This window comes from Lampetra fluviatilis, chromosome 27 (assembly GCF_964198595.1).
Source record: "Lampetra fluviatilis chromosome 27, kcLamFluv1.1, whole genome shotgun sequence".
NCBI lineage: Eukaryota > Metazoa > Chordata > Hyperoartia > Petromyzontiformes > Petromyzontidae > Lampetra > Lampetra fluviatilis.
The window spans coordinates 8,411,907-8,433,949 of record NC_136301.1 but is presented as its reverse complement, the minus strand read 5'-3'; the positions used below and the strand labels follow the sequence as shown (position 1 = coordinate 8,433,949).

Sequence of the window (22,043 nt, the reverse complement as noted above, 5' to 3'; positions counted from 1 at the left end):
CCGAGTCTCCCCGTCTGGACGGCTCCACCGCCCCCTCTTTCGCTGTCGAGGGTAGGGACCGCATCTCGACGAGGATGGTGGACACCGCTTGGAGGAGGTCAGCGAGACAGCCGTGCGCGTCACTGATGAGCTCCTCCACTGAAGGCGAGGCGCTCCTCGCCCCGACTGCACCCTGCTCCGCGGGCAGCGTCTCCGCTCCTTCCTCGGTGGCCGTGGGCAGAATCAGCTCCTCCTTGTCTTCTGATAATATATGTTTTTTGTTTGCATTCTGACCACAAGTATTGTGGTTATTGCAGACATGATTCCTTGTAAAAGGTTTCAGTTTGCGTTTTAACATCTCAACACCTGTTTTGTTGACAGAAAAATGGGGAACACCTATTCTCATACATACTATAGAGTCGGAATATACTACTATAGAGTAAATTGATACTACTATAGTTACTTCTTATAGTCATTAGATACTACGGTAAAGTTAGTAGTTACTACTATAGAGTCGGTAGATACAACTATAGAGTCGGTAGATACTACCGTAGAGTAGGTAGATACTACTACTGTAGTGCTTCAATAAAGACACACACACTACGTGAGTTGAGGCGAGTCTTTATTTAACACTTCCCTTACGGGACGGGTTCTATAATTGGTGTAAACGTAACTACCCCCATGTAACACTGTGTAACACTATGTAACCCTCTTACACACGAGGTTATTGAAGATCCCAACCCGACGACGTGACCCGACCCACCGAGTGTTACCCACAATGACGACCTCTTTACTGTAGCACGCTGCCCTTTTATCCCCCTAGCGGTCCCTCCCCCCGCCCTCTGGCTACGCTCTCCTTCTGGTACTCCGCAGCAGGCTCACTCCCTTAATTACCCGAATGATGGGATATATCAGCATTACACTACTATTGAGTCAGTAGATACTACGGTCAGTAGATACGACTGCAGTCAGTAAATATTACTATACAGTCAGTAGATACTACAATAGTCAGTAGATACTACTGTACTCAGTAGTTACTACTGTATAGTTAGTATATACAACTACAGAGGCAGCAGATACTACTGTAGAGCCAGATACTACTGTAATGGGTTCAACTGAGTCGCAGACATAGACTTGGAAGCAACACATTTATTCAGTTCTAACACACGGGGTAACTTCTCCTTAACAGAATAACAACCTAAGGTGGTGACCACCCGGCTAACTAGACTAGTTACTACGTAACTGCTACTATGGACTGGGACCAATGATGTCGGCCCGGGTCCACGTGTAGCAGACTCGTTGAATGGAGAACGTAGACAAAGGGTTTCTTCCAGGATGAACAACAACCCTGGTCCCTCTCGGGACCCGGCTTATATTCTCTGTGGTGTGGCCGGCTCCGCCCTTGGCCACGTCCACCTTCTAGAATCCTCGGGAAGGATCTGGGTCCCAATCACGCAACCCCCCTTAGCCCCCTCTTGGGGCCCCTCCGTCAACTTAACCGGTCACATGTCCTCCCGGGTCAACCAGAGTGCCATGGTCTCACACAACCTTATCCTTGGGTCGGCATCCACACACCCTGTGCTGTAAAGCGTGGTGCCATCCAGTGCTATTATTCAGCGCACACCTTACCCATCTAAGGCCGGTGCTACACTCACAACATTGTGGTATCCGGCAATGTCGTTACACCGCACGCCATGCCCCTCTAAGGCCGGTACTAAACCCACAGCATATTGACATCCAGCGATGTCAATACACTATTATACAGTCACTCGATACAACTCACTCTATTGTATGTAGGGTGTGTAGGTATATATGCCTAAGGGGGGTAAAAAATACTTTTTGATGGTGGGGGGTCGACAATTTTCAGAAACCTTTTAGATCAACTATTTACCCCCCACTCTCTATTACTTTTTGATTCAGGACTTCTGCAAGCCTCTTATAATTTTGTTGACATACAAAGTGGACAAACACAAACCCGGGCTTTCATAATAGCTTAGTATTTGTGTATGTTTATGTTATGTTTTTAAGAGAAGATAAGTTTTGAAATATATTTCCCCCCCGGCAACGCCGGGTACTTCCCGCTCGTAAACTGTAAAGTTGAGCTATACTTACCTCATCCCATGTCCATTTCACTTATGTAGAAGACTAGCTGTACTACCCGGCTTCGCCCGGGACTTGGATACACCACGCCCGGCCACCTTTGTCTCCCTAGTGGCAATGTCCAGACACCACAGCAGTTACTCGTTTTGTAGCTGAGTCGACCTATGGGAGGCCCAGGACCGGTTAAAATAATCGTCACCGGTGGTGGCCGTGAGCGGGAATCGAACTCGGGTTGCCGGGTTCGTAGTGCAGTGCACGAATCGCGAAACAGCCCCCCCACCCCACACAGGATAAAGACAAAATCCCCCGTGTAGCCTGTAGGGAGCAAGTGCTGTTAGCGAGCACCTATGAAGGCCGGCACGGCACACGAGGGGGTGGGTGGCCAGCACCACGCCCGGCCGCCTTTATCTCCCCAGTGGCGATGCTCACACACCACACCAGTTACCCGTTTGAGACTGAGTCGACCTCGGGGAGGGCCCAGGACCGGTTGAAATAATCATCACCAGTGGTGGCTGTGAGCGGGAATCGAACTCGGGTCGCCAGGTTCGTAGCACAGCTCGCTAACCACTACAATGCGTTACGCTTCCACACGCGCGGGTCACATGACAGATTTACATCACAGCTCACTTGCAGTGCAAAAAATATATGCATTATTGAGCTCCCCCCCCCCTCAAAAAGAAATTAAAGTGTATTTTCATAATTTTTGCATAGTGTACAGTCTGGAAAGTACCCACATGGCAAATTTCAAGTTTGTTGCATGTCGGGAAGTATGCTAAACATTGTGAACAGACACACATATTCACAACTTTGCCTTTTATATACTGTATATGGAGATTACAGCGCTGTGCTTGGGAGAGGAAGAGGGGAAGGCCGTGCTTCTCGTGGGTAGGGGAGCGGGAGGTGACTGGGCAAGATTGACGAGAGAGGGAGGAGCCTCGGATAGATTTACAAGAGGGGATTGGCCAAGGGGAGCGAAAAAGAGAGAGACTGGATGGATAGGCCACGCCAAGCAGACTGCTCGACAGAGGTCGCAAACGGGTTTTGATTCCTTACCCGTACCCGATACCCATACCCTACCCGATACCCGGCTACTCGTACCCGGCCGGGTATCGGGTAGGGTACGGGTACCCGATTGCGACCTCTGGGATGAAGCCATGTTGCAGGCACGGGTGGGTTGATTCTAGGAACTTGAATTGTGAGAAGAGACAAGACGTTGGAAAATGAGTGACAAACGGTTACTCACCAGTGACTCACGGCCTACCCGTACTCGGTCGCACCAGGGTCGCAAACGGCTACCTGTACCCATACCCGGCCGGGTACGGGTAGCCGGGAATCGGGTAGGGTACGGGTATCGGGTACCCGATTGCGACCTCTGCTGCTCGAGCACCATACATTTAATTTAATCAGTGGAAAAGTGAGACTGGTGCCTCCACCCACCCCAGCATGTGCTGCTCGTGCCTCGGGGTGACACTGGGCGCCAGAGGAGCACAACCCTGAGTAGAAAGAGGGATAGAGGTTGGCACGGGAGCCGCGGCCCAACGCCACGTGGAAACCTTCCTTTGCCTTGTAAAAGCACGGGAGGGAATATTTTTTGCAGGCAAGAGGATTTTGGGTTTGCAGATGGCTACTGAGTCTTGAGATGATAAGTCTTACATCGGAGGAATAACGTCAAATCGTGGAGTCTGATAAACACGGACACATGAGCAGGTTTAAAGCATCTTTATTGTATAATACAGGTGTGCACACATGAGCCATGCTTCGAGGCAAAATGTACAAAGATTATCAGTGAGTTGAGGGCAGAGAGTTATTTTACTTGAGTGATATATCAGGCTTCAGGGAAATTGGTTAAATTGTTATAATGTTTTCCAAATGTTTTCAATGTGTGCCGTGGTAAAGTAATTTCTGAGATTTATTTTAAAGGTACAGTACGGATTCATGTGTGTAATAAATCCCGTTGAGACGTCAGGAATTCAGAATTCTTTATTAAGTTTCGTCACAGCTCTCACTACATCCGTCCTCTACTCTATGGCTCCTTCACGCTGTTGACAGACAGCGTGAGAGGCAGAGACTGCCGCGGCCCGCCACGTGGCAGACCACGGCACCAGCGTGGTTTCCACCTTCGTTCCTCCACACTCTGACCACGTGCTGTCCTTCTCTGCCCCTTTGAATCCCTGGCCCACGTGATGCCCCACAGCCAATCCTCAGCCACATCCCTGGAACTTTCCAGAGCCCACTGTACAGCCCCAGGGCCACGCCCCTAACTCGACTCCCCATTGGTTGCGGGCTGAAGCCAGCAGAGCCAATCATCATCCTCCAGGTGTAGCCTTCACATTACATCAGGGCCACGCCCATGGCTCGACTTCCCATTGGTTGTGGGCTGAGGCAGGCAGAGCCCATAATTACCATCCAGGTGTAACCAATTAATCATCTAGGTGTAACCCATTTATCATCCAGGTGTAACCTCACATTACATGTGTGATCACATTTTAAGTTTTCAGGCAGGGAGAAAGCCCAGGATGAAGGTTATTCACAGGTGGTTTCAGAGGCCTTCAGGTAGAGACAAAGGTGCTGGATAAACGTTGTTCACAGGTTGTATTAGTGAGTCCTTCAGGGAGAGAGTCCTGGAGCTGAGTGTTACGGGCATTTAATTTGAGACAGGAAGGATGTGAACCGGTTTTAATGTTACAGGCAGAGTGGTATTTAGGCCACTCCCGGCCATTGTGGTGTCTGGGTGGTGGTCGTGCCCTGCCTCCGCTGTGCGCGTTCAAGAAACCATCCATCCCGTCTATATATATTGAAATCAGAAACTCTTTAAGTTTCATTCAACTGAGTTGACATCTGCAGAGGTCTACCTTTATAATGCCTTTTTCTTCAAATTGATATCCCCATTGTGCTATCGGCTTCACGTCATGAGACAAATACTACTCCATTGAGTCTCCTGCAGAGCAGTGCAACCCTTGGTGTTACATAATGGCCCGCGGAAGCGGATATCACAGAGCTACCTCAGAGACCACTGCAGGTGATCTCCGTTCGACGCAGCAGGGTGCAGCACTTTGCCCACCCTCTTGCTACAGAGAGTATTGTTCATTTCATGACAGGCAAACCAATAGTTTGAACAGTCAGAGCTGTAATTCAGACAATTCAAGTGCAGAATCAAATATTAAGTGGTCGGGGTTTCTTTGTGTACCATCGTTGACGATTAGGCACAGCCTTAAACGCACGACCCCCGAGAGTTTAATCACTGAGTTAAATCACGAGTTACTGCCTGGATTCAAACTCAGGATGACAGCAGTGCCATCTCAACGCTCTGACCTCCGCAAACCTCCTGGCCACCTCTGAAAAAAAATTAATGGGTACTTATCTGGTGAGTTATGAAGCCCATCAATCATTCACTCAATCTGCCGTATGGAAGATGGATATGAGCACGCCTTATATAAGCATATTTCTGATACAAACACCACACATCCTTACATTACATGTATCAGGGGTTCCAAAGGGGAATTATATAAGCACATCCTCCCTTGCTCCCGTCGAGTATCCAGCTTACAATTTGTCTTTTATCTAAATGCTGCAACAGTTGTCACCTTAAAAAGGCAGTTTTTAATTAACTTTTTGAAGCTGTTGCACTTGACTGGACTTTGTTGCACAGATTATGTTTTGAATAGCAGGCTCCAGGTATCTGTTCAGCCCACCTTTGCATATTCAACACTGACCGGAGGTATAGGTGGATATAAGAACACTTATAGAAAATGAATTACCCCATGCACACGTAGTCTTCTTTACATAAATGAAGCACTAATCGCTGTAAACACAGGGAAGTGCTTTGGGGTACTTCAGAAGCGAAACTAAAGACACATTACTGCATATGAAAATGTCTAATTTGTGAACGTCTAGAGGAAATGCCATTTACACCGTGCACCAACACTGCACTTGGGTATGTGTGATCAGTAAATGATTTTTCTTCCAGCAGCTAACCACCCACTAGGCTGCCACGCGATTTTATGCCATGTTTTAACTAGCAAATGGTGCAGGATTTGTCCATAACGCCCCCTATGGTGGCGAAAATACCACGGTCTTTTTTCTTCTCCGCATACATCTCCATCTGCTGCGCATGCCTTTGTCGCTGCGACTCCAGTTTCTCGTCCGTTTGTTTCTCCACCTCCCTGAGTTTGTCACTGAATGACCGCTGGTTTGTCTGCGCATGCACATAAAAACAAAGATCACCTATATAGCCTTAACACTTGGCAAGTGCAGTTAGCAATCACCTATGAAGGCCAGCATTGCACACAAGAGGTAGGTGGCTAGCAGTATGCCTGGCCACCTTAATTTCTCTAAGGGGAATGTTTTCACATCGAACCAGATACTCATTTGAGGCGCGCAGTGAGTGAACCACTGCGCCACCGCTATCTGTGTGTGTACACAAACACATGATTCACAATTGATTTTGGCGTTCTGCCACGTAAATATCTGAACAACTGTGTTGTGGCATCCTCCACCGACCCGATGCAGCCAGACACTGAATTGTCACGTGCTGTGCAAGCCTTGTCATGTACGAAACATTATTGTTTCAGCTAACCAGTAAGTTGAAAGAGCAATTCTCACAACCGAATTTTAGCAATAGACACGACGTTTCAATTGGAAATACAAATCGCATTTGGTGGGGTAAAGTGTGGAGTTCTCCAACCTATTCTAAGACCTCTTATCTAGCGCAGGGGTCAGCAACCAAAACAACAAAGGGAGGAATTTTTATTCGGTAAAACCAAAATATTTCAAGAGCCGAAATGCATGTGAATACGAGACTGTCATTGATAAATAACATCACGAAACAATCCTCAATGAGACGCATGTGGCTCCTGAACCGCAGGTTGCTGATCCCTAATCTCGTGTGAACAAGTAGGCCAAAATACCCATCGGAGGGCCTCTCGAGAACTCGCCCTATTGCACACCCTTCCACCAGCAGTGGCGCGTGCAAGCCATTGCAGGGCTGCACCTCTACCTTATTAGCCCTCTCCTCTGCCCACCCACGAGTGTCAGCACCCACCTCCATCTGCATCTTGAGCGCGCTGATTTGCGCCTCCTGCTGGGCATTAGTATTCTCCAGCGCCCTCTGCTGCTGGACCAGTCTCTTCTCCATCTCCTCCGTCTCTGTGTGCCCCAAATTCACAAAAACAACACCGACACGCAGAGTACACCGCCATGGTGCGATGGTTATCACACTGGACCGTCGACAGACATCGCCGCTTATTTTGAATCTCTCTCCGCGGCAGTTGAAACAATGGAGCATGTTTCTTAAACCCTCCACCATCCACAGTCTCTGCCCACTCAGCAGTAAAAACGGACACACCACAGTTCGCGTGTGGTGGATGGTGTAAAGTGTGAGTACTACCACCTTTTCCAAGATGTCTGCCTTTTTTATGCCATTCCTATCTGGCTTTTTAAAATTTGATCGTTATGACGGTATGAAATAATGCAAAATGGCAAAAGCAATTAAGTATTTTATTTCTGGGACACTACTTTTTTCCAGGGGCGTACTTAACTCCGCGACTGGGGTACCAATCAATCCGAAGTCAGTGCTACTCCGCGATGTCGATAATGAAAATTTCAACTTTTAATAGTGCATCGTGTACAGCTCGTCGAGATGAGTCAATTGCCGCATCGTCGACCATCAACAGACTAAAAATAACTGCATCACGGATATTATGTGAGAGCCGGGGTACCACGGTACCCCGGGGTACCACCATAAGGTGTATTTGTTCAATCAAACAGTACTACTTTAATCTACGCAGAGTATTTGTTTTACTAAAAGTTGTGCAAAGAAGCATGGAGTGGCTCATCTTTCGAATTACACCACGGGGGAGTAAGAGGAAGACGTGGATCAGATAACGTCCGCAGGTTAGAGACATCGTGTCGACTGTCAAGGCTAGGGCAGGACTTCGCTAGAAGGGATTGACGATGGCCGCAAATGGGCAAGACTGGTGATGGAGTAGCACTAAAATTACAACACAACGTGCATTTTTATATCATCTAAACGAGGATGCATGTCAAGATGCTTGTGCAGCTGTATAACTAACAACATCGACACTGCAGCTCCAAGGTCTGAGTGTGCTCCCGCGTTAGAGGAGCTCGTGGTTTTGAACAGCAACCGCTTCCACGCAGTCGTGCATTCTTTGGCCCCGCCCCCCTCCCGATGCGTTGTGCAACACCAACCGCGTCCACGCCGACGTGCATTCTTTTGCCCCCCTCCCCCCTCCCGATGCGTTGTGCAACACCAACCGCGTCCACGCCGACGTGCATTCTTTTGCCCCCCTCCCCCCTCCCGATGCGTTGTGCAACACCAACCGCGTCCACGCCGACGTGCATTCTTTTGCCCCCCTCCCCCCTCCCGATGCGTTGTGCAACACCAACCGCGTCCACGCCGACGTGCATTCGTTTGGCCCCGGCCCCCCCTCCCCCCTCCCGATGCGTTGTGCAACACCAACCGCGTCCACGCCGACGTGCATTCTTTTGGCCCCGCCCCCCCTCCCCCCTCCCGATGCGTTGTGCAACACCAACCGCGTCCACGCCGACGTGCATTCTTTTGGCCCCGCCCCCCCTCCCCCCTCCCGATGCGTTCCATTCATTGGCTACCACATTCTGATGAGCTCCCCCCTCTCCTCCCCCTCAACTTGCTTTTTAAGGGATTACATCTTGAATCATTGCCTCACTTGATGCAGCTAATCCGGCTGTGACGGTCCCACCTGATGACGGAGACTTGTGTTGCCTGTTAAGATGAGTATGAAGGCCCGGAGAGTGTGTCACGAGCGGGGATGATGAATGATCTCGCGATGGATTAATGTAATTGCGAGACCGAGGCCTTCATCTAGCAGTGGATAAACCTCTGCTGACGAGGATGAGTTCGCACCAATTCTCTGCTTCTGCATCTCAGTCACGCTCTTGTCCATCATGAGAATGAGATGTCCCTCTTCTTTCTTCAGATCGATGAAGGCGAGGAGCACTGCCTCCATCTGTGTTAGAATCGCAAGCGAGAGGCGTGAATACCGTCCTGAGTATATGTTACATCGGGGATCTTGCACATCTCTGTAGTGGAGGTGCGCTGGTAGTGATGAGTTGGATGAGGGTCTCCCCATGCAGTGTGGCCATGGAAGTTATCTGATTCTACTTCTCCAGTGCTGGTCAAGGCGTTGTTTGTGAGGGCGGGGAGCATAGGAAGTACAATCAATGTTGCTGCACTCCCCTCTACTGAGTACAACATAGCCGCACACCCGCTTTTGCCAATCTGGCATGAATGGTCGCATGCCGTGTGACCTTGGTCAGTGGGTGCCATGGTGGCAAGATGTTAACTACGTAGCCTGGTATACAGGAGTGCGTGGGTTCGATCCCAACCCTGACACCTGTATATTTGTTTGCATGTTCTCCCCGTAGTTGTGTGGATTTTCCTCTGGGTCCTCCAGTTTTTCCCTCCACATTTAGAAATACTGTATGTGTTTAGAGTGTTTGGCCGCTATACATTTACACACGATAAACCACTTCGTTGAACGATCATTTATGGCCAGGTTGCTGCTGAAGAAGTGCTATATAACTCAGCGTGCCTTGCCTGGTAAAATAAAATAGTTACATTTCCAGAGGCATGACATGAGCACGTAATATTATCACTCTACTATGACAAAATACGTATTAGCATTCCTATCCCAGAGGTGAGGCTATCCGTAGGACAACTGATGTTGACTTCCCCAAAAATAGTTAGATTTTTCATTGACTCAAAGGAATGACGCGATGAGTCAGCCCCTAATCAGGATTTCACATCGTGACCTTCCAATTGCGAGCTGCTTGCGCCACCACTAAGTCACGCGGACAGATTGAGTAGATGCCTCATTAATAATAAAGAACTCGGGTTATGGGCTGAATATTTCTAACTGTGCTGTGATGGTTGGTAAGACACGATGAGGTGTCTCACCTCGTCGCCCAGTCCCTGGGTTGCACGGTAGCTCTTCTCGGCCATGTCCATCATGCCCTTGTATTCCTGGTAGCCCCCGGGCTTGATGAAGATCTTCTCAGCCACTCTCACACGGATGGGCTCGTAGAGCTCCGACAGGCACTGCTTGCACCTCTGCATGGATGTTTCCTTGTTCTTCTGATTCCACTCATCGTACGCAGTCACGAGCGAGTCCTGTGAGAGAGCGGTTTGTGGCAATGGTGGTGATTGTGCTCATGACGATGCTTTTTCCGTGTCTTTAATTATGTGATATCGTATCCTGAGATAAAGAATCCATTCGGAATGATCACAAAGCAGCGCGAGATAAGGGCCCGTGGAAGTGGATATGCCAGAACTGATTGTGAATTCAAGAGGGCAACACTTTCGCACCTGCCCTGGTGCAGAGAGCGAGAGATAGAAAGCTAACGTGTGTTCCTTTTCAGATGGATTTCAGCTACACCATGTGTTATAGTACCTTTTGTGCCAAAATGCAGAGTTTTGGAAATCACATTGATGAACTGTACAATGACGGTGTCCACTCACCATGAGCTCCTCCTCGTGCGTATTGTCACGGTCGAGCACGGATCGTTGGTGGAACGCCTCCACCGCCTGCTCCAGCGCGTGCTGGTGGAACTCGTTGAGTTTGGCCATGGGTAGGGGCAGCTGCTGGTTCACGGCTTCCATCCTTTTCTCGTAGAGCAACATCGCGTCCTCCTTGGCCTGCATGTTCGCCAGTGTCACCACCTGCGTCAGTGCGCTCTCGATGCACGGAACATCGCCCGAGCGCTGGGAATGCACGTACTGCTCCGCCAGCTTTAGGAACACTGTGAGAGGTGAGTACGAGAGGTGGGGGGGGGGGGGTGGCACGATGGTGAGACGAGATGTAATCTGATGAAAAGGCCACACAGCAGGTGTAGAAGCCACCTATTTACACCGCCGATAGAAGATGAATAGCAGCCCCCCGCATTGCGACCGCAACTATCAGAGCCAAATCATGGAACAGATCGTTTAACAATGGCCTATGCTTCGTTCATTCACTGGCAGCGTCTCAAACATTCGCAATGTTGTTCTCCCTTAGCCCTCACTGACCCACCAACCTCGACCTCAACCTAGAATGCACCGAATCGCCCTGCCATAAGATCGAAGAAATGTATAAATTGTTGTTATTAATTGGTGCCTTTCACAATGTGTCAATACACCAAGATAATTCTGATTGTAATTACGTGAATGGAATTTTTTTCTTCTGAAACTAGTGGGAAGCCCATTGGAGATTCAATGTCTAACCATCTTCGCATGCCCCCCTTTACAACGGCATACGCCTTTCTGTTGTATGAATAAAAAATATAGGGATCTTGTCACCCACTGGGCTATTGTAAATGGACGATCAGGTAAGCAATACCAATTGGCTTAATGAGTCAAATTATTGGGTCAAATGTCAGGAGTCTTCTTTTGACCACATTAATTATGCAGTGAGCTTTAAACTGATTCCCCAATTCATTTAAGTTTGTGGAGCATTCTCAGCGTATGCTAGACAAGCATACATATTGATTTATTTCATTTTCCAGATAATATGCAGCTACATCATATTTATATTTGTTTAATTCATGTAAAATTATTTCCACAACTGCAACATATTATTTCACCTCACTCGCCCACGTTTATATTCATCTACAGCCTGTAAGTGGTATGTGCTATGGAGTTGAGTGCGTTGATAAGGATTTGAATTGGGCGATTAAATCCCTTGGCATCTCAGAGCATTTTGCTTAACATTTCTTCTCAACCATTCCCATGCCCTGCTTAAACCTAACGAGCTGGAAATCCTACTAATACATTTACTGATCGTTGCTGCTCAATTCATCCGCACAAAAGAAAAGTCTAGCCAAGGGGCCACCAGTGGCAGCTGTCTCTGTGCAGCAAGAACTTGCAAGTGGGCAAAAGACTAGCAATGCGGGTTTGTTTTTCAAATTAAATAATTTGTGAGTAATCAATAAATGATGACAAACTGGAACTCAGACGCTGACACACTTGGTCTATTTTTATAATTTTGAATTTGTAACGTCCACACAGAATCGGACGGAGCACATGGCTTTACGGTTAAAACACAGTGCAGTGTTAACCAGGGCGGCCACTGGTCGTGTACTGCTGGGCCGCTTCGCTAGCGGCTGGACTCACGGGGACCCGTGAGCACTGCGTTGTCGACGTGCTTGCTGTGCGCCGTCTGGAGGATGTGAGTCGTGAACTCCTCTGCCGTTCGCAGGAACTCTGGGTTCAATTGCTGCTCCGAAATGGTCTCCAGGTGGTGCAGGTCTTCAGGGTGGGTTGGCATCGGGAACACAAAGCATTTCCGTTTCTGCAGGGATGGTGAACGAAGGCATGAGATGTGCGCAGCTTTATTTTGGAAGAGTTTAACTAATTGTTTTATATATTTATCAACGAATCCCACTGCAAAGGATGGATTATTATTGTTGTTGTTTTGCTTGTTTAACCAGAAAAGTCTTCCCGAGTCCCAAGACTTTCTGCAGGAGGGGTTGTGCCAAGTTTTCACAGTAGGAGGCGATGTTGCTTTGTGTAAAATCCAACTCAGTAATTTTGCGGGCAATTCAGCATTAGCAAGTCCAGCCAAAACAGTTAAAAAGATTTAATCTATAGGATAAAACTGGGGAGCCCAGAGAAAACCCAGAAAGAACAAGGGAACATTATACAAACTCCATGCGTAAAGACGGTGTAACTGGTCCGCCCTGTCCCTCTCCTCCCGTCGTGAATCCTAACGAGGAGGATTGGTTGGGAAAATAGGCTACAACAATAAAAAAGAGTAATGTTCGTAGACGACGAGTAGGTACTCCGTGTTGTTTTCTGGCCTCCGGAGGAGTGGGCGACTCCACAACAACTGAGCACCGGGGGTTTGTGGAATGGCTAAACTTTGTTTCAAAGTGTTCCTCTGAAGGGAAATTGCATATTTGCAATAGCGACCAGACGCACCCTCCACGTCACAACACCGCAGCTCAATGTATCAGCACGAAGTCCGTCCAAATCTGAAGTGGGGGCGTGCACTGTACTCTTCAGTGCAAATGGGGGTCCAATCCCTGATCACCGTTGCGTTCACTTAAAAAATAAAAACTTTCCTGGCTCTGATAATTGTTTTTTTTACCCTTTTATCTGGCACCAAAACTGACACCATTTTTACAAGGAGTCATGTTTGCATTGACCACAATACCTGCAGTCGGAATGCAAACAAAAAACATAACTCTGATAATGTATGCACTGTCCTTGAAATTGATTGGTCCACACCCGAGACAGCTTACTTTAGAGCCTAGTCTCACATTGTGTTGTAAAAAAGGTGTCAGTTTTGTTGCCAGATAAAAGGGTAAAAAAAACAATTATCATATTTTGTTACTGGCAAATGAGGTTCCAATGGTGTAAATACTTTCCTGGCTCTCTGTAACTATTAGCAGAGTTCACAATTATACGTGTGATTAATCACAGGTGAGCTCACACCAGCTACATCAGGAATGGAACCCAGGCATTTCTTGCTGTGAGGCACAAGTTTTCCACAGTACCATCCTGTCACCCATCAAAATCAACACCCATTCCGTCTGTCCATCCATCTGTCCCTTGCCCTGTGATGAGGTCATGTGGAAGAGGTTGTTGTCAGTTCTGTACCATGGCGACTTAATTCTGGAAGTGACGGGAAAACCCATTGCAACAGAAACATGAGTGCGAGCTGGAAACAAGCAAACAAATGTGTGGCCTTGCACGTGTAAGGATAGTTCGTGGCTTGGTGGGCTGGGGAGATGGTCGTGGTGACAGGAGAAGGAAGGGTCACACGAGGTGACTGTCCAGAGCATCCCAACAAGGCTGGGAGAGTTTGAGAGGTGGGGCGTGGCCAGGGGCAGAGCTTGGTCAAGCTGAGGGGGATATAAGGAAAAGGGATGGGGCTTCGGGGCTATTTGGGGAGTCGGGGTCTGGATCGTCATTGCTGGAATCATCATCATCACGGGGATCGTCGTTATCTATTACACTGGTCAACAACAAAAAAACATTTTTTTCTGGCCTGGACTTTTGCACCTGTTTTAGACTAATTTCAGGGTGCTGACTCCAAATCTGATCTCAGATTTGCTCTATCACATCAATTTTTTTTTGCTATCGGCATACCCCATTTTCATTGATTTTACCCGAAATTAACTCTGTCACTTATGATTGCAAGTTGTTGCGAGTCAGTGACTGCTTTAGTGTTAAAATATGGTGCTGTATTTTTTGGATAGTGTGTTTATAATATCATTTTATGTAGATATCCACATTTATTTAATATTTTTCTTCTGCAGTTTCTATTGAAAATGCAATATTTGATATCTCAAAAACCTGATGTTATAGACAAAAACTGATGCCAGATTTGGAATCAGCACCCCAAAATTACCTTAAACCCGTTGGAATACCTTATGCCAGAAAAAGTGTGTTGACCAGTGTTATCGTTGTCGTCAATGTCGGCGTCATCATCATCTAAGTTAACACCGGCACGAACGGCTACATCGACGTCTCCCGATATAGTCGACCAACTTTCTTGGAACGTCGTGTAGCAGCTACATCTCATCTGCCGAAGTCCGCCGGTGATGCTGAATAAATATAACTTTCAAAAAATATAAAAAAAAAACTTACGGGTGCTACGTTACACATGTATAAAACCCATCAGCCTTTTGCACATCGCCAAGTCAAAATAACTAAATGTGTGGCCATTTTGTCGAATTGACCACCAACTTCCACGGATGCCTTGTTCGATACTGCGCATATATTAACCATTAAAATACTACGACCCATCCACTTCACAGTTGACGTTAAAAATTCCATGCCATAATTCACAAGTGTAAGGCACTGTGTGCCGGCATCATGGTCCATGTTTGACAAATGACACTGCAACATACTCAATTGTGATCACAGAGAGCAACCATCACTCCCTACTATGAAACCTTGGCATGACCCTCTTGAAAAATTATCATGCGACTTAGTGAAGCTTCCCTGGGTAAACCAGCATAGTAAGGGAGGCGTGCGAGCCCACCTTGAAGAAGCTGCTTAGGAGCTCCCTCTGCTCGTTGAAGGAGCGGCAGTTAGCTGTCATCCCCTTCTTGCGCATGCCCAGACAGTGCTCCAGGTACTCGTCGGCGTCGCAGGTCTTGCCCTCGATCTCCAGCTTTAGCGTGAAGTCGCGCACGCACACAACGAAGGAGGGGAAGTACCGCTCGAAGTCTGTGCCCACATCCTCCTCCCTCTGGTGCATTTTGGTGCGCACGTGCTCCGTCATGTTGGCCACGAAGCTGCGAGGGAATCACAGTCAAGGAGCGGCTATAACGGCATTGTACGTTATGGCCGCTCCTTGAACGTCATTCAAAATGGAACGCTGCAGAATGGGAATAAAAATGTGGTAGCCGGATGGACCCTCCATACACATTTTTTGCAGGGTCATCCAGCTTTTTGTAATGGGCGCGATTTTACTATACATAATCCCCAAATGAGACATTTGCACTTTTATAAAAACAAAAAAGTGTCAGATTTGGACCCTGACACTGGCACACCATGGCCGACTCGGTGTAGGACTGGGAGTGGGAATCAGTTCTCCTGGAGATGAAGGTGTACGGGGAAGGGGTGTGAGAGGAGGGTCTCCTGGAGATGGAGGATACTGAAGTTGATCGAAGCCATCCTTGCTGAGCACACCGGTCGTGTTCCACACCAGCGTGGTGCTCAGCAGCACGGCCATCACGAAGAGCCACGTGTCGTGATTCTCACCAGCCTGCAAGGAGAACACGATGTGACAATCATGATGATTGTGGAGGAGCTTGATGATTATAATCATGACATCATTTTAGTCAGGCCAGTCCGGGCTAATGATGATGATCATTGTAGCGATGGTGGTTGCCATGATGATATTCATAGTAATCTGGCAGGGATAAAATGCACATAGGTCTGCTATGAGAACTGCTACAAGACCGCTCCAATCGTAATACATCAGATTTCAAGTAAAAGCTTGCCCTAGATAAATTTAACACGTCGTAGCCTTTCACCACCAATGTTACGATTTGTAGCCATTTTAGGCTTACCTTTAATGAGTCGCATGTATAAATGTGCACTCTTGTAGCATATGAGAACCTAACAAACTATTTTACACAACTACTGGACCGGTAAGCTGCATGTTAAATTCGTTCCAATAATACAAACTTAAATTGATATTACTTGAATGGAAATCGACCGACAGGAACTCAGTAATGTTATTTGACTGTTCGCGATAATGAAGATATGAGCCAATTAAGACTTTGATATCAAGGATTATTTCAATATATTAAATACTCAAAATAATTGGGTCGAAAATATTAACACCGGCGCTCAATCCCATTAACAGAGGAATTCAGCTGCGGCTTTGTGATGTGGAGCATGTCTCACTATTGCAGGTACGAGATGTTCACTTATTATTGAGTTATGTTTTTGTGTCAGAAATCTAATAAGATAGCGTCCTGTCTCGTGATGAGTTATTCAATTATTATTACGACGATTGCTTATTGTGATCAATCCAACTCGAATCAATTTATATAACGGAGTTGGAAGGTGATTCGAGTGTATTGGTGATCAAAATAGAAGTCGTTTTTGTAATAGTTGGAAACATTTCGTATTATTGTGTTGACGTTCGCTGTTCATTGGGAGGCACACAATGGCTTAATTTTAACATTTATCTAATTGGGGTGAGCGGGACAGGTGTTTTTGCAGATGTTTCGTTCCTGATTCTGGTATAATGAAGAATAATTGTTATATATGTTTGTTGTCAGTAAAATATGATTCACCTAATTAAAATATTGTTAATACAATTTAAACAAAAATGTTTCTTTATTACTAATTACTGTATATAAGTACGTATTGTCTCATGCATTATTATTTAGGACGGTAGTCGGCGCTACAGGTGTTTTGGGCAGATTTTTACGTTAGATATTAAAATGTTTCCTGTTAAATGTTTGCCGAATAATATGTATGTTAAATGTTTTTAGTTATCATAGTTTAGAATTGGGCTGACTTCTGTACCGAGGAATTCAACTGCGGTGTTCTGACATGGAGGGTGTCTCTCTGATCGCTATTGCAGATACGCAATTGCTCTTCTGAAGAGGTATTTTGAAATAAAGTTTTGCTGTTTCATAATCCCCCCCTGGTGCCCAGCTGTTGTGGAATCGCCCGCTTCTCCGGAGGACAGAACACAATGCAAAGTCACTCCTCATCGTCTCCGAACTTTTTATTACGTTTATTGTTGTCTATTTAGCCAAGCCGTCCCCCATCGCAAGGATTCACGGCAGGAGGAGAGAGGACAGGGCGGACCGGCTACAGATCCATGACTGATCATTGGGTTAGATCGTGCGAGTACAATCCCTGTGTGTGCCGTATACCCTCATCCACCCGACACCACAAACAAATAAGAGTTGTCACGGAAACCAAAGGGGCCGTCCATAAATGACGTCACGCGATTTTGGAAGATTTTTGACCCCCCCCCTTCGTCACACGGCGTCACAAAAAGTCAGACGCCCCCTCAAATATGACGTCACAAAGCTCTGCCCCCCCCCCCAAAACAATATAAAACATGCTTCAAATCGCTTAAAACTATTGTCATTGTAGTGCGTATTTAATGTGGCGCTGCACTCTGATGTTGTAGGAGAAACATTTATTTTAAAGTCGATTTAATTAAGTAGAACGTGCTGTCTATATTTATTTAAAGTTGCACATTTTGATGTGACGTTACATTTCTCAAACCCCTACCCCATGGTCACACATCGTCACAAATGTCTGACCCCCCCCCCTCCCTAGGTGCGTGACGTCATTTATGGACGGCCCCAAACCCGCCAGTGTCGATTGCTTCAGCACAGCGGTACTTTGCAATCCACACACATGTTAACAGTTGGATTAAATTGTAATTTTTCTCACGCGGTCCGACTCGGAAATCTATTATGAAAGTTATCACATGCAGTTCACATGAGACCGAGGTGAAATGAAATGGGAAAAAAAATCGTACAATGGTTTAGTGCGTACCGTAGGGAAGGGTGTTTTGTGTTGGGGGAGCGGGGAGAGGGTAGAGGTGGGGGTGAGGGGTGGGGCGGTGGGGGATGAGGGTGGGGGTGGAGGATTGGAGTGGAGGATGAGGGTGGAGGATGAGGGTGAGGGGTTTAGGATGAGGGTGGGGGTGGAGGATGAGGGTGGGGGTGGAGGATGGGGGTGGAGGATGAGGGTGGGGGTGGAGGGTGGGTGTGGAGGATGGGGGTGGAGGATTAGGGTGGAGGATGAGGGGTTTAGGATGAGGGTGGGGGTGGAGGATGAGGGTGGGGGGTGGAGGATGAGGGTGGGGGTGGAGGATGAGGGTGGGGGTGGAGGATGAGGGTTGGGGGTTGAGGAATGAGGGTGCGGTTTGAGGAATGAGGATGAAGGCAGCTCGAGGATGTGGTGGGGGTCGTTGCATATCATGGCTGTCCCACTCGCAGCGCAATCGACAAACATCGTAAACACATTTTTCTGTACTGAGGCTGCGTTGACAGTGGTGAGCAAGCCCAGTAAACCACCACATTCGCCAATAACACTTTGTAGCCTTTAATCTAAAAAAACTAGAATAGACGACGTTTCGAAAAAGGGCCCTTCATAGCACAATGTATGTACAGTTCTACAAATGATTTGTGTGCTTTAAATAAGGGCTATTGCTTGAAAGAAGGGGCCATTGCCCGAAACGTCGACTTGTACATGTTTTTCCTTGAAGGGCCACAATGTTAGTGACGATTGTTGAGGAAACATCGTCGGCTTGGTAAACGTGGACCCCTGACCTTCTCCACGTCGCCCAGGCCCTCCGTGTCGATGAGCAGGAGGCACTTGTCCTTGTGCAGGGGATGGGCTCTCGGCCAGATCCAGATGCCCTTGGTGTGAGACTGCACCGTGTTCCCCAGGGAGAACCCTGGGAGCCGTGGGGTGCGTGGGGTGGATGGGGTGGGTGAGCGAGTCAGTTCGATTCAAACGTCGACCCAGGTGGAGTTGTACTCGAATATAAATGTCAGCGGCTACTCAAACTTCACAGGGTGATTGGTCCCCCCCCGCCTCCCTCTCATCGCCAATCCACTGACCTGGAATTGCCCGGTGTCACGCAGAGACACATGGATTTGTCCACGCACTCACGGACAAAGAACACCCGTATAGCCTTAACCCACTGTTGGTGCAAGTGCTGCTATCGCGCACCTATGAAGGCCGGCACGGCGCAGGAAAGGGATGGTTTGGCCAGAACCACGCCCTGCCGCCTTTATCTAACAGTGCTGATTTTTTTTTCAATACACCGTATCGTGTGGGGGGCAAATGCACATCACCGGTTCAAATAAGCGTCAGATGTTTGTAGCAAGGGCCCGTCCATAAATTACGTCACGCGATTTTGACCCCCCTCGTCACACGGCGTCACAAAAAGTCAGACCCCCCTCAAATATGACGTCACAAAGCTCTGCCCCCCCCCCACAACCATATTTCCATTTTGAAAATAAAACATGCTTCAAATCTATTGTCATTGTAGTGCGTATTTAATGTGGCGCTGCACTCTGATGTTGTAGGAGAAAACATGTATTAAAAAGGAGGCGTTGGAAAGCTGAAATTTAGCATAAAATTCACTTAAAAATATTCAACGTCTAACTAAAACTGCAGATGTTCAGAATTTTATATTGAAATTCTCCTATAATTATAAAATATTAAAAGTAATTATAACTTTTAAAAAAATATTTTTAACTTTGTAGGAGAACGAAACAAAATGGAGAGTACAATTATAATCATTAAAATCTAAATGTTTAATAACAATCATTCAAAATATTTACAAAATGTATGCTTCTCCATTCTATCATGGAGAAGCAAAATGCTCCTTCATGGAATAAATAAAAGGTAACCATAGTAAATTTAAATAATCAAATAGTTAATAATGAAAATTTATCAAAATTAGTGTTGTTATAACAATTATATTTAATTAAGAAGAACGCGTTGTTTATATTTATCTAAAGTTGCGCATTTTGATGTGACGTAACATTTCTCAAACCTCCCCTCGTCACACATCGTCACAAATGTCTGACCCCCCTAGGTGCGTGACGTCATTTATGGACGGCCCCCAACGTGGCTGGGAATCCAACTCAGGTGGTCCGGGTTCGTCGGGCAGTGCCCTGTAACCACGCGCCTTGCACCGCACCGCGCCTCACCGTTGTTGGAGCCCGCGAGGCGGTTCATGAGGTATGACTTGCCCGTGCGGTAGCGGCCCGCGATCGCCACCACCACCACCGGCTGCTGGATGCTCGCGATCACCTTGGCGGTTTTTTCATCGATGAAGAATCTGCCGTCTTCGTCCGTGAGGATGAAGGGAAGAGGCCGCGCCACCTGTGCCATGGCTCCTTGACTCATCTTCGGATGTATTTACGTCTTCAAAGACTGGTACGCTACCCGTTCTTCGCCGCTCTTCAAGGCCCGCGGGCGGGAGTCTCTGGACGCCCTTGACCGACTCTCGTTGCCTCTGAGCTCGCGCGGTTGCTCACTGACCTTGACAGAGCGCAATTTGGCTCTCCGTGGACTCCGCTGCTGTCTCGAGCCACCGCTAGCGCCGTAGCTTTTAAAGCAGTGTTGATGATAGGGAGCAGTATAAGGAGGCGGTCACCACTTCTCAAAATAGACCGGGATTTCCCCGAAATTTCGTGAACACTTTCACTTCCACATTAGTGTTTTTTTCATTCTCAGCACCACGGTGAAAACCGGCAGTTCCTCTTTCGATTTCGCCCTTAAGGGAACAATCGTAAATACCTATGTATGTACAGAGTACTTTTGTATAGTTTTAATGAGTAGATTTGTGTAGATTTGAAGCTTTCGTGACTGCAAGGATTCATATTCTTGGGTTTTTTCGGTAAAGTCCTCTTACTTGATACAGCTATCGTGATGTGACGGTTCCACCTGAAGACGGAAGCTTGTGTTACCTCCGAAACGTCGTAATTTTTATTTTATTTTTATTTTACTTTTATTAATTTATTTTTTAGTTTTTTTTACCTACGTGACTTTACCGAAAAAACCCAAGAATATAGATTTGTGTAGTTTTCATGAGTACAGGAGTGTCCACGGTCGATCGTAGTCATACAGTGATCCAAGTAATGATACCCTATTGACCTCAACACTTATTGTGTCACTTGTTGGCCCAACTCTTTTTCAGGAGGGTCTTGCCAAGTTAACCCAGGCAGGGGCGATAACGTCGTTTCAGCTGTTTCTCTGCAATGTCGCTTTATTGTAGCGGGGCTTCTGTGCATGTATCGCCCCGTATGCGTGACTACAGTCGCTGTGGTGCAGAGATAAGCGCGATAAGGTTCGAGTCTAACCGCTGTAATGAGTGAGATTTGAACGGGTCATGACCCACACCGACTCAGCCAGCCCGCCGGCCAGCGTTGCCTGTAGATAGTGCGCAACAATTTCTGTTTTTTAAATCTAATGAGCTAAAGGTGATGTAAAAATGTGGCGGTGATGGAACTAAGATTAGTCTCAACACCCCACGTAATCAACAATTAATTTTGTAATAGAGTGCTGTCCAAAATGGCGTTATCTGACGTTGGGTCATCCATTTAGTACGTACGCAAAAATCTGTCAAAACTTGATCCCTCCCCCCCTCCCTGTACGCACGCGTACTTTTTACACCGCCCCCCCCCCCACCTGCGTACGTACGCTTGACACCCCCCCCCCCCGAATCCTATAGAACGGCCGAAACTTAATCCACGCAGAAACGATCAAGGATTAATAATATTAACGTGTTTAAGCAAACAGATCGTCCACCACCCGACTATCTAACTAATTTGAAGGCTAATGTAGAAAATGTATTATCGAGGCTTCACCCCCCCCCCTCCCACGTTTATTATGCGTAACGTACATTGACAATAGACCCCCCATACGCAAGGGTATGCATTTTAGTTAACCCCCCCTCCCCCTCCATGCATACCTA

At 47.2% G+C, this 22,043-nt stretch overlaps 1 protein-coding gene across 1 annotated transcript; it reads right to left on the bottom strand.

Annotated features, from left to right (window-relative positions):
- Positions 1-3,805: 3,805 nt before the first annotated feature.
- LOC144942363 (guanylate-binding protein 2-like) lies at positions 3,806-20,669 on the bottom strand. The gene is made up of 10 exons (XM_078869187.1): positions 20,275-20,669; positions 18,880-19,007; positions 15,721-15,830; positions 15,102-15,357; positions 12,224-12,401; positions 10,595-10,875; positions 10,034-10,246; positions 8,981-9,083; positions 7,121-7,224; positions 3,806-6,274 (listed from the first exon to the last, which is right to left on the bottom strand). The coding sequence occupies exons 1-10, from the start codon at positions 20,471-20,473 to the stop codon at positions 6,095-6,097; spliced, it is 1,752 nt and encodes a 583-aa protein (XP_078725313.1). The 5' UTR covers positions 20,474-20,669; the 3' UTR covers positions 3,806-6,094.
- Between the last annotated feature and the right edge of the window lie 1,374 nt (positions 20,670-22,043).